General features: G+C 35.8%; 1 protein-coding gene across 4 annotated transcripts in view; it reads right to left on the minus strand.

The window, feature by feature from the left end:
- APBA2 (amyloid beta precursor protein binding family A member 2) overlaps window positions 1-13,804 on the minus strand; it is a 373,381-nt gene that overhangs the window by 99,523 nt on the left and 260,054 nt on the right. For all 4 annotated transcript variants that reach the window (XM_043987875.1, XM_043987872.1, XM_043987873.1 and 1 more), the window contains exons 4-5: window positions 3,025-3,105; window positions 1,584-1,620 (exon numbers count right to left, since the gene is read on the minus strand). In XM_043987875.1, the coding sequence (XP_043843810.1) occupies window positions 1,584-1,620; window positions 3,025-3,105 (118 nt within the window). The remainder of the gene's footprint in view (window positions 1-1,583; window positions 1,621-3,024; window positions 3,106-13,804) is intronic.

Here is a 13,804-nt window from a genome sequence, read left to right on the forward strand (position 1 = left end):
AAGATTTGAACTGAGGTCCCCTCCCTCCACATAAAATATATTTTCAGCTCTACCATGCCACACTACAAGTATTGTTTAAATCAGAGTTATGGAAGAAAAAGGTGTCATGAATTATGAACACATGACTAATTATTAATTATTTCAGATAGTAAATTGAATTGTACAGTAAGGATTGTAAACCCTCTAAGCACTGAGCATGATTTTATTATTATTTGAAACACTCTAACAGAATATTTTTAGATAAATGAACTAAAAAAACCAACAAGTTTATTCAAATATGAACCTTTTTTAAAAAGTATATAATTTTCTTTCCCTTTGCTCATTTATTTTAGTCTCCTCTCCTCTAAATCCCTTAAGGCCTGTAGCATGGTTTGGGAATCAGATTCATACTTCCTCTTCTGTCATCTGCTTAAAAGGAGTGGATTTGATTTACCTTCATTTAGAACTCATTAACAAGTAATTGGCAGCTCTGTCACATGTAATGCCTCTTGGTGGTCATTCGGTGTGGTTACAGACAGTCTCTGAGCTCATCAGTAGCTATGACTCTCAGAGGACCAGACAGGGTATAGAAAGTCTGCCCAAGTTCGAAGGGATAAAGGGGAAAGTATGATTTAATTTAGGCTTACCAGTAAAGAGAGGCAATTAATAAATTCTGTTTAATACTGTCTTTTTTTAAACTGGGTAAGGAAACTAGCATGGGACAAGATACTAGGTATTTCAGGACAGCAAGACCAATTTATCTTAGCTCTGTAGATAATTCATATAGAAGTAACTAGCCCACACAGCCCTCCTCAATCAGTGGAGTTATGCTAGCAGTAAAATACCGGAAATCAGAAGTTTTTATTACATTCCCACACAAGTTGTGGCATCTTCTTGCTGGTATAGGTGAATTTTTCCATGGCTGCTTAAGCTCATATTTTAGAGCCAGAAACAAACCCTCAAAGATCCTTTAAGTAGCATCAAGAGGGTATAAGAAGTATGTTTGACAAGGCTTAGGCCTTAGTTAGTAAGTAGATAGGTATGCTTTCTCTCCTCAAAGAAGGCTGTATCCACCTATCCCAATGAAAATGGTCTCTCCTTTGCTTATGAAACTGAGCCACAGACTAAAACAAAGAGCACTGCTGTTCCTCTACATTTGAATGTTAAGAAAAAGTAAGGATGGAAAAACAAGTAAGAATGTCAGTGTGAATAACAACAGGATAGTGAGTTTGCATGCAATTATAACCACTGGGATCAAAACTGTTGTCATACAGTTAGCTGCTTTCAAGCAAAAGCATTTCATTTCATTAAATCAATCATCAGTGCTGGCACATGGCATGATTGGCTAGGTAACAATTAAATGAGTCAGACAGCTAGTTTTCTTTATATTTAAAAAAAAAAACCATAATGAACAGAACAGCTTCGATAAATGGGCTAAGCATTGCTATACAAATCAAATGCTCCTGTGTTGTACTTTATTATGGTATTTCATTAATATTTGAGTTATATTATCTTAATAAGCTTTTTAAGAAGTAAAATAAAGTGACCATTTTGTTCCAATATGATATACAGTCTCTGGAGACAGTAAAACTCAAATCACTTACCGGCCACAAAGCTGGGAAATGAAGCCACCTTCTTTGTCTGTTTGAAAATATTAAAAACAAAAACAATAATAGGTAAAGAAGAAGATATTTTATATCATATAGGACAATTATAGTATTACAAAATTAAAGTCAGAGGTTAGCATTCCCAAGAGATTAGCTACACGAAAATTACTCCAACTTGAGTAACATCATGTTCATTTGGGGTATTTGGTTCATTTACTCCCACAGGGAATCAATATCTTCATTGCCTATACCAAGATATGAGTATTCAGTGTAAAATCACGATGGGCTTAAAATCAGGGAGCAAAAGCAAAGGGCAAATGTTTGACAGTGTATCTTTCCCACCACATTGACAACTTCTAGAATTTTGGAGCTGAAAGGAATCGTAGCGATCATAATGTCTAACCCCCTCATTTAACAGATGAGGTTACTGAAGTCCAAAAAATAAATGGAATGGTTTGTTTAAAGCCATACCATTAATGGGCTATTTAAGATACACACTGATCTATAAACAATTTTAAGGTGCTTAGTTTAAAAATGTTGAACATATGGTAAAAATGTGTGTTATATTGGGGGAAAAACTGAATCTGGGGTAAGAAAATCTGGGTTCAAATCTTAGTTCTGTTACTAATGACTAATAATTGGGCACATGCTAGATATGTGGCCCTGGGCACATCACTTAATCATGTGTGCCTCAGTTTCCTCCTGTAAAATGAGCTGGAGTAGGAAGTAACCATTCCAGGATCTTTGCCAACAAAACCCTAAATAAGGTCAAGGACATGACTGAACAGTAACGACAATGATAGGGCAAGTCATTTCTTTTCTGTGAATGTCAGTTTTCATTTCTGTCAAATGACAGAATTGGATTAGATGGCCTCTAAATTCCCTTTTAGACTCTATGAATTGATGTCCCCAGAGGTATGTTATAGAACCAGGATGAAATAATGCTATTATATACAAGGACACTTCCTGATTTCAATTATTTGTATGTGTATATGCATTTGTGCATATAATTTCATCAACATAGGAATTCTCAGTGTTGAGACAGTCTCCAAACATGTAGATAATAAACTTATCTTAGAACTTTACCTAAGGAACTGAGACATCAATTACTAGTACAAGGTAACACACTCAGTATTTCAGAGGTGAGACTTGTACCCCTGACTTCCTTAATCCAAGTTGTCCCTCTATCCATTACACCAACCTGTCTCTATCCCTAATTATAAAAACTTTCTCTTACTCTTCAAAAATGAATTCCTTTCCTGGTACAAAACTTGACTTGCTCAGACCCTCCCAGAACCACAATTTTCCATGCATAGCCCTACCCCATTCATCATATACCCATGGTTTCAAATGGTAAAAGTGTTGAACAATAAATTTAATCAATATTGAAATTTTACCAACCACCATTAGCCTAAAACCATGGCCCTAATGACATTACCTCTTGCGTATTGTTATTGTCGACTGGTCCATTGAGATCAGAACGCTGCTGTTTCCTCGGCTGTTCTAAACTGTTGCAAACCTATAAACAATGAATAGGGAAAACTCAAAATCATAGTTGTACTAAGACATATATGAAAAACAAATCACAATCAGAATCAGAATAAATGATCAACTGATATTTCATGGTTCTTTCCATAAAGGCATTAAGCTATATTTTCTATCTCTTCCATTAACAGAATATATTCATTTTACCAAGACTAGAATTCATCCCATGATAAATAAAGCAGAAGTTAATGGAAGCAACAATAGACACTGTGAGTAATATGTGAAGCACATCTTGCAAGCCTGATTGTAAATGTGAATTCTAAATTTCAGAACAGATTGATGAATCAAATATTTATTGAGCACTTTCCTAGCATTTGCTTGTTATGGTTGTGATAAGGAAATATATGAAAATGTCCCTACCTGTCACAGACCACACATAGAAATCTAGATCTTGAAGGGATCACCATGGAATTTATAATACAGTTAAGGAGATAAACTAACACACTTGAAGCAATTATAAGACAATAAATTTCTGAACTGCTTTAGTAGTCTGAAATTATAAAAGGGTTCAAAAGAGAGATCAGTGTGATCTAGAATCATCACAGTAATCACTGAACTTAAAGATTTGCAAAGCACTTTACATATATTATCTCACTTGAGGCATTATCTTACAAAAATAGTCTCTGGGGAAAGCATTACCAGCAATCCAAGGCAGGGTCTGGACCATGGAAGATAGGAATTTAAGAAGAAATAAAATATAACAACCTCTACAAGGACAGAGTAAAGCAGAGGATTTCATCCACTAATGTGAAACTATTTGTTATCCTTAGATAAGAGACATGCTTGTAGCTTTCTCTTAGTGGTCACACCAACCCTGTTTTCCTAAATCAAACGGACTTCTTTAGCAGTTGAAAGAAGATTTGGTCACCTTCTCTTCTTTCCTGTCCTTGAATAAGGAATTTTTTTTTCTCATTCTTATAATAAATCCTGCAGGTTACATTCCAAATACTGCCCTTCCTTCTCCCTTGAATGATTCCTCTCTCCTTTATATGTACTTCTCCTGCAAAACGTTTTACTTACCTATCCTAACTTGCCACAATATGCTGATGATTGGCTGTGTACTTTAAAGGGACCTGAGAAGTTATAAAAACCCAATCTGAATCCTAAGAAATTGAAGCTACTACCATCCCAAGCAGATATTTTTGTCTGTGAGAAGCCAAATTGAAACTAGCATAGATCCCTGTTTATTTCAAAAGTGGTGATATAATGTTGCTCTCTGGTTACATTTCCTTTTTTAAAAATCTCTTGTAACTATCTTTTCATTGGGCTGCCTCCTACATTATATAAAACATCGACCAAGATCTTGTCTAGCCTCCTAGTAGCTGCCCCATTTCCCAAGACTGTTAGGGAGAGTAAAAAGTAAGAACTGGATATGTGACCTTAGTATTTCCTCATTCTCCAGCCAATACCCAGATTGAATCTAAAGGCTTTCCCTGAGCCTTGTGTCCCTTAGCTACTCTGACAAAATAAACAAATACCTTTCTCCCCTAATTAGCTTGTGGACGTGGGTTGATTTTGAAAGTGTATGCATTCAGCATATATAGAGGAGGACAGTGAAGGGCAAGTTTGGATAAAAGTGCAAATGACTTTACACACTCAAAAGACAGACTTCAAGACTTAGAAGAACTCGTTTTCTCAATCAAATACATTCAGTTATTTTACTATCCAAACAAAACTCCAAAGGCCACATTTGGAAGTCTTTTGACCATCCTGAAACTAGTTTCCTTAGCTACAGTAAATGAAGGACTGCATGTCCTTTACTGGAAGTTGAACTCTGGTTGGGAACTTCCCACCACAGTGTCTAGATGGCCATACCCCTTTCTCTGCTTCTTAATACTCAAGAATTGAATGTGAGTTTTAAACATGATAAATCACATTGTGTGGTTATACAGATGAGCCTCCAGAGTTAGATATGTGAAAAAGTGGCTATGTAATGAAATGTGTTAATATGATGGGGAGGGGAGTGCTGTGTAGAATCCCTTCAGGGTTATGAGATCATAAACTAGACAGACATAAATGAATTATAAAGTACCAAGACCAAATGACATTTGTTTGAGGAAGATATGATTATTTGCTATAATAAAAATACATTAATTTGTATAAATTGTTCCAATAAATATCCTGGTTCTAGTTGGTAAAACTACTGCTTAGAATTTTTCTCAGTGTCATGTCCAATCACTGTGTGCTTGATTGAACTGAAAACACATTAATATAGCCCAAATTACTTTGGCTGTGATAATAGCAAATTAGTTGTCATAAGCTTATACCGCCTGTAATATTTTCTGATTGCATACCTAGCCAGTAAATATATTTATATAAAAATGTGCATACATTTACGTGTGTGTGTGTGTGTGTGTGTGTGTGTGTGTGTGTGTGTGTGTGTGTGTATGAGAGAGAGAGAGAGTTAGTTAGTTAGTTCATTAATTAATTAGTTCAAAAGTCTGGAGAGACCAGGAACACTAAGTTAAAAAAATGTAGCTGCCAAAAATTCACACACACAGAGACATACAAGAATGTCATATTGAACTTTGTATCATTTCAAGCCTGCTTCAGAAATATCAAATTGGATGACTTAATCATTCATATGTTAATTATGCTTAATTTCTGGTTTCATAGAGGCTCACTATTTTTCGAAGAGAGAGTTGTTACATCATATTTCTACATTTATGTCTTTATTAAAAATATCAATTTGGAGTGACCCAGCTATATCAACTCTCAGAACACAGGCTACACATGTGCATAAACTAGAAGAGACTGATTTAAGTCCACTCTCACTGTACAAATATATCATTCTTCCAATAGTTCTTTAATCTGCCCTTTGTGATATAAGTAGCTCTGAATAAATTATAATATTGTTCTTATGCTCTTCTTAAAATTTAGGCTGCCCTGATGATTTGTATCCAGAGGGCAATCTGGATAAAGCATTTATTCTGGTAATAAATATTCCTACAGGAGTGGCACATCTTTTCAAAGACAAGTTGCAGCATTTTTTAAATGTTAAATGAATAAACTCCCTACTTCCTCTCTAAGAAAAAAATATCTATGATAACCATCATGCAAGATGAAGAAGAGGAATATCAAAACCTCTTTTCTCCATAATCTGTCCACACTCTCAAATACAAATATTTGTTAGGACAACTAATAGTAAATCAATAATAGACTTTTCTGCCATATAACTTCTTTTTTTTAAATGTGGATCAATTTTATAACAGACATTTATTTTGTTTTTTCTGTGTAGAATGAATAGTTTTCAACATTCATTTTCGTAAGTTTCGGAGTTCCAAATTTTTCTCCCTTCCTCCCTTTCCTCTCCCCTCCACAAGACAGTAACCAATCTGATATAGGTTATATATGCACAATCCACAAGTACTCTTTTTTTTAGTCTGAGTTCAATCAATATCAGTTCTTTTTCTGGAAGTGGATAGTATGCTTCATCTTTAGCCCTTTGGACTTGTCTTGGATCATTGTATTCCTGAGAATAATTGTCATTGACAGTTCTTCAAACAATACTGCTGTCTCTGTGTTCAATGTTCTCTTGGTTCTGCTCCCTTCATTATATATCAGTTCATACAACTCTTTCCAGGCTTTTCTGAAATCATCTGGCTTGTCATTTCTTACAGCACAATAAAATTCCATTACAATCATATATGATCACTTGTTCATTCATTCCCCAATTGATGGGCATTCCTTTGATTTCCAATTCTCAGCCACCACAAAGAGTTGCTATAAATATTTTTGTATGATTTTTTCCCTTTTCTCTTTTTCACAATTACTGTTGTTAACTGTTTCCCTCCATCCTATTCCCTTTCCCATGATATAGATTCTTTCAATTTCTATTTTACCGTCTGCTTCTAGAATATCAGGGCAATTTTCCCTGACAATTTCTTGGAAGATGATGTCTAAGTTTTTTCCTTGATCATGGTTTTCAGGTAGTCCAAAGTGGATAGAACCTGGAGTGAGGAAGACTGAGTTCAAATCTGGCCCTTGTAAAATGATTGTTACTAGCTGTATAACCCTAACCTAACTACCTCCATTATATGATAAGGCAAGGATAAAGGCATTCTTGTGCCAAAGAATCATTTACAACTAGAATTTTGTTGTAATCACAGGAACAAAGGGCAGCTACTATTTGATCTTGAAAAAGTCACTCTTCCTCCCTCTAGGTCTCAGTTTCTTACTAAATGAGAGAACTATAGTAAAAGAATGCGAAATTATGGTATGTATATTTAATTGAAGATTATGGTACATTAAAAAATGGAGAATATGAGGAATTCAAAGCTACCTGGGGTGATTTGTATAAAATTATGTATAAGCTTAAACCAAAAGAATACTATAATTAATAATAATAATAAATGGCTAGCACTTTGCAAATATTATCAAATAATGCAAATATAATCAAATAATAGAAATATACCGGAAGAACTAGAGAAAGGATTCTCAGGCCAAATTTAAACTTAAATTAATTGGCTTGAAAAGATAGGATTTTCAAGCAGGAATGTCACATGGCCAGAGATGTATGTCTAGGAGATTAGTCTGACACCACTGTGTAGAATGAATAGAGAGACCTGTTGAAGAACCACTGCTATAGTCTGCCTGAGAGATAATAAAGAATAGGAAGAAAAGAGGACAGATTAAAAAGATACTGCTGTAATAAAACAAAACAGCAGTACTTGTCTACTGATTAGATATAGAGGATAAGAATCAGTAAAGTCTTTAGCACACCCCACACCCCCTACCCCCCACCCCGCCAATGATGCTAAAATATTATTAATAAGGGAGTAGAATAAGAGGAAACAGATTCAAAGGACTTCGCTGAGGTAAGAGCTCTGTCTAACCATTAGACAAATGCTGAGATCAGTGATGTCTTTGGCCACCCAGGACCAAGAGATGGGTGGGAAGAACTATCAGCCAGGACACCCTGCCCCCTTGCCTTACTCTTGAACTGATCTCAATCCCAGGGCTGCCCAGATCCTATGAAGCAGCATGGTTGGAAGAGGAACATGATTGTCCACCCTTCTTGTATGAGCAGGGAGTCACCAACTGCAATCATTCCAGTCAAATAGAGATCTACCAGGCCTTACCATCTACCCTACCATGGCATCCTAAGGTCCTCTGGGCATTACCATTGATTATGTCACTACACCCACCAGATTCTGCACATTATTATCTGATCTGCAAATGTACCCGGAGGACTTTGGGGCCTTCTCATCCACCCTATTTCTCTACCCTTAGGATTTCTGAGTCTTTTTATCCACAGTGCAATAGACCTCTCTAATATGTCTTCTGTCCCCAGATTTTTGTGTGAGTTCCTTGAGAATTGGAACTACCTTATTTTTCTATTTGTTTCTTCAGCATGTGGCACATGAAAATCACCTGATAATTTTTTTTTCATTCATTTAGTATTGGGAATGGGAAATAGGGAAGTCAGAGGGAAGAATTATTTGGGGGATAATGGTTTATGGTTTGCAAAACATTTTAAAAATATTTCATTTGATTCTCACAACAGCCCTAGGAAATAGGTGCTATTATTAATCCACCTTTTACACATGAGAAAACAGTCAGAAAAAGGTTAAGTAACTTGCCGAGAGCCACACAGCTAGTAAGTGTTTAAGATAGGATTTGAACTCAGGTCTTCTTGACTCCAAATCAAGCATTCCATCCATTATGCTATTTGTTGTTGAGTCATTTCAGTCATATCCAACTCTTTGTGACCCCATTTTGGGGTTTTCTTGGCAAAGATACCGGAATGGTTTGCTATTTCCTTCTCCAACTCATTTTACAAATGAGAAAACTGAGGTAAATTAGGTTAAGTGACTTACCCAGAGTCACACAGCTACTAAGTGTCTGAGACCAGATTTGGACTTAGGAGAATAGTTTTCCTATTTCCAGGCCCAGAGCTCTATCCATTTCCACATCTAGCTGCCCATTATGCCACCAAGGGAGTAAGGTAGTAAGCTTCAGATCTTAAGGATTAGTTAAGTTTGATATGTTGGGTAGAGATGTACATGGAGACTGAAATTCCTCCAAATGTTCAACAGTAGAGATTAATATTTTAATAATATCCAAATAGAGATAATAGTTGAAGTTATAGATATAAATGAGATTGACAGAGGAGAGAGGACAGAGAGAGAAGAGAAGGCGACCAAAGCCAAAACATCAGGAGGTGAATATTTAGACAGCAGAACCAGAACACTGAGTTATTTAAGTAGTGTCCCACAGATAATGATGAGCGTACTTTGCATAGGAAGGCAAAATTAAATAGTAATTATGCTGCTCCCTCACGGTTATATTTAACCATATCATCCAGGGAGAACAAGGAGCCAATGAAAGAAGAGGCAAGAATCAGAGAAAGAAATTTTAGCATAGTTCACTATCATGGAAACCAAGGTAGGGGAGAGTTTCAAGAAGGGTATGGACAATATTTTTAATAGAATGAGGACTGAGAAAGGGCAATGAGATTTGGTGATTAGAAGATCTTTGTTGTCTTTTAACAGGGATAGTTTGATGGAACTGATAACCAATTTGTAAGGAGTTAAGCAGTAAATATAGGATGAAAAACATAAACTATTTTTTCAAGAATTTTGGCAGGGAAGACAATAGAGGAAATTAAGATCATGGCTAGAGAGGGCAATGAGATGCATGTAAGGTCTCTTAGGATGAGCAAACTGGAAGGTGTTTAAGGCTGGATAGAATGACAGTGGTGGAAGTATCACAGTATTGTGTCCTTGTCAGAGTCTATCTGGAGTACTATGCTCCAGTTACCATATTTTAGAAAAGATTTAGACAATATGGAATACAATGATATTGAGTCCTTGAAGAATCAACTAAGGAATTTAGAATGTTTGGGCTGGAGAAAAGAAGACTTCGTTAGAGGCTGAAGGCCAGGAGCATGCGTGATAATTATGTTCAAATATTTGAAGGACTATTTTGTGAAAGCGTTGGATTAAATTTATTCTTCTTGGCCCATAAGGGCAGAACTAGAAGAAATGTAAGTTGTAGAAAGGCTGACTAAGATTGAGATCAGAGAAAACTTCCTAACAAGAAAAGCTGTTTCTTCCTCAACAGAATGCCTTAAGTTTAATAATAATGACCATTTGATATCAATGTCTCAGAGGACTTTCAAATTCTGCTAATAAGTTGAACTAGATGGTGTCTGAGGTCCCTTATTACTCTGCTATGGTGATCCTACAAAGTACACAATCCACGTAGGGTGATCTTGCACCATGAAGCCTAAGAAGGAATCTAAAACAAAACTCACTTTCTTAATGTTTCTAAGCACATGATTCAGCCCAAAGGATCCTTGAATCTGAGTATTTATTAGTCACATTAAAAAAAGGTTCTCCTCAATCTTTATATTAACATATGTTTTATGTATCCAAAAGTCACCCAAGAGATACTGGCATAAGGAAGAGGCAAGATACAAGTATACAAGTAGACATTATCTAATATCTGATCAACAGTAAATGAAAAGAAGAACCTGGAAGCAGTCAAAAGAAAGAATTTTGGGGGGAAGATTTCACCTAAAAGTTGAAGATACTTATAGTAGCTATTTGTAGGTGAAATGGGCCTGAACAAGTAGCATCAGATAAAAGGAAAAGAGGCAAGAAAGGTCCAGAAAATAGGGGATCAGAAAGATAGCTATAAAAGGAGCTTCAACAAGGAGTTCCTGGTGGCAGAACCCCAAACTTGGAAAACAGGAAAGAGAAAAAACAGTTCATACCAGCAGTTAGCAGCAAAAGCCTTGAATATTCAAGGATCTTTGCTTCAGTGAGTAAAAGGTCAGGGGAATATTTTAGTAACCTAAAAGGGACCATGTGACATTCCTATTTTTCCAGGGCCAACCAGCAAGTACTGTGTATATATATATATATAAACTCAGGTTTGTGCCATATAAGAAGAAAAGAAAAAAGGGTTGGAGGAATTCTTTATTCTTTGGCTTACAAGGTAGAATTGAGTTTCTCTTTATAAAACAAAAGTATTTTGAGAGGAAACTAAAAAAAGATAAATAATATACAGAGAAAGTTAGAAACCCTAACTTGTGTCAGGAGTTTGGAAGATGAACATGACCAAAGAAAAAAAAGGAAAAATGGGCCACTGAACACTTGAAGCAATATAATAAATTCAAAGCTATTCTCACAGACTGTATAGCTGGATCTTTGGAGGAAGGATCATCTTCTTGGCCAATTAATTATAATAAAGGGAAGTAGAAGGGAATAAGCATTTATATATTGCCTGCTCTGTATCGGGCACTTTGCTAGGTCTCCCTCCCCCTTTATATTTTATTTTTACCTTATTTGATACAATAACCCTCAGAAGTGTTATTATTTCCAGCTGAGAAAACTGAGGCAAACAGATTTTAAATGACTTGTCCACTTAGCTAGCAAGTGTCTGAGACTAGATTTGAAAGTACTTCTCCTCCTCCTCCTCCTCCTCCTCCTCCTCCTCCTCCTCCTCCTCCTCCTCCTCCTCCTCCTCCTCCTTTTTTACAGGGCAATGAAGGTTGAATGACTTACCCAGGGTCACACAGCTAGTAAGTGTCAAGTGTTTGAGCTCAGATTTGAACTCAGGTCCTCCTGAATTCAGGGTCGGTACTTAATCCACTGTACTACCAACTGCCCCCCATGAATATAGTTCTTCTTGACATAAACCCAGTGCTCTATCCACTGTACCACCAGCAGCTTCTATGAGTCATGACAAGGAATAGCAATTTCTGCCAGGAGATATGAAGAAGAGAAAGAAAAAAAATGGAGAGTGGAAAGAAGGTGGATTAGTCAATCGATAAATTAAGTGTTTATTAAGTGCCTGCTATGTTCCAAACATTGTGATAAGGTTCTGGAAATATCAAAATAAAATTGAGATAGTCCCTGTCCTCAAGAAGCTTACCTTCTATTGGAGGGAAACAGTGGCATGTTCACAGATAAAAGCAAAATAAATACAACGTGATTAGGAAGGGAGACAACTAGAGAATCAGAAAAGGTTTCTTTAAGGATAATTCATGTAAGTTGTGTTTTGAAGGGAACTAAGAATTCTAGAAAGTGGATGTGAGGAGAGAGAGCATTCCAAGGACAGGGAATAGCATATGCAAGAGCATGGAGATGGAATTTTGTGTCCAGGGAACAGAAAGCAGATCAGTATAGAATGTGTAAGGGAGAAGTAATGTGTTTGAGATCACTTAAAACTATTGATTCTCATCTTGCTAAAAGGTACCATAGATAATGAAGTGATATCAATATTAAACACATATGTACCAAGTGATATAGCATCCAAATTCCTAGAGAAGTTAAATGAGTTACAAGAGGAAATAGATAGCAAAACTATACTAGTGGGGAATCTTAACCTTCCCCTCTTAGAACTAGAAAAATCTAACCACAAAATAAAGAAGAAAGAAGTTTAAAGAGGTGAATAGAATTTAAGAAAAGTTACATATGATAGACATCTGGAGAAAACTGAATGGGTATAGAAAGGAATATGACTTTTTCTTGGTGGTACATGGCACATACACAAAAATTTTCCATGTATTAGGGCACAAAAACTCACAATCCAATGTAGGAAGGCAGAAGAGTAAATGCATCCTTCTCAGATCATGATGCAATAAAATTACATGTAATAAAAAGCCATAGAAAGATAGACCAAAAATTAATTGGAAACTAAATAATCTCATCCTAAAGAATGAGTGGGTCAAACAACAAATCATAGAAACAATCAATAACTTCATCCAAGAGAATGACAATAATGAGACAACATACCAAAATCTATGGGATGCAGCCAAAGCAGTGCTTAGGGGAAATTTTATATCTCTAAATGCTTACAGGAATAAAATAGAGAAAGAGGAGATCAATGAATTTGGCATGCAACTTAAAAAGCTAGAAAAAGAACACATTAAAAAGAGAAAACCTGAAAATCAAAGGAGAGATTAATAAAATTGAAAGAAAACTAGGGGCAGCTAGGTGGCACAGTGGATAGAGCACTGGCCCTGGAATCAGGAGTACCTGAGTTCAAATCTGGCCTCAGACACATAACACTTACTAGCTGTGTGACCCTGGTCAAGTCACTTAACCCCAATTACCTAAAAAAAAAAAAAAAGAAAACTATAGAATTAATAAATAAAACTAAGAGGTGGTTTTGTGAAAAAATCAATAAAATAGATAAACCTTTTGTTAATTTGATTAAAAAAAGAAAGAAGAAAACCAAATTACAAGTATCAAAAATGAAAGGGGTGAATTCACCACCAATGAAGTGGAAATTAAAGCAATAATTAGGAGATATTTTATTCAACTGTATGCCAATAAATCTGACAATCTTAATGAAATGTATGAGTATTTACAAAAATATAAACTGCTCAGATTAATAGAAGAGGATATAAAATCCTTTAATAAGTCCATTTTAGAAAAAGAAATTGAACAAGCCATCAATGAACTCCCTAAGAAAAAAATCTCCAAGGTCAGATGCGTTTACAAGTGAATTCTAGAACTTATTATGAAAGAGATGGTTTGGAAGTGGAATTGCTATGACTCAACACAAGCTCATCGAAAACAAATCACACCAAAATAATCCCATTTTCTTTTTTAATATCATTTATTCCTTCATTCTTCTCTAGGTCCCAGGCCTGACTTTCAGGATTTCTTTCTCCACTATTACCACAGCAGCTTTCTCAGCTTGAAAGACTCTTCTAC

Source organism: Dromiciops gliroides, chromosome 2, assembly GCF_019393635.1.
Source record: "Dromiciops gliroides isolate mDroGli1 chromosome 2, mDroGli1.pri, whole genome shotgun sequence".
Taxonomy (NCBI): Eukaryota; Metazoa; Chordata; class Mammalia; order Microbiotheria; family Microbiotheriidae; genus Dromiciops; species Dromiciops gliroides.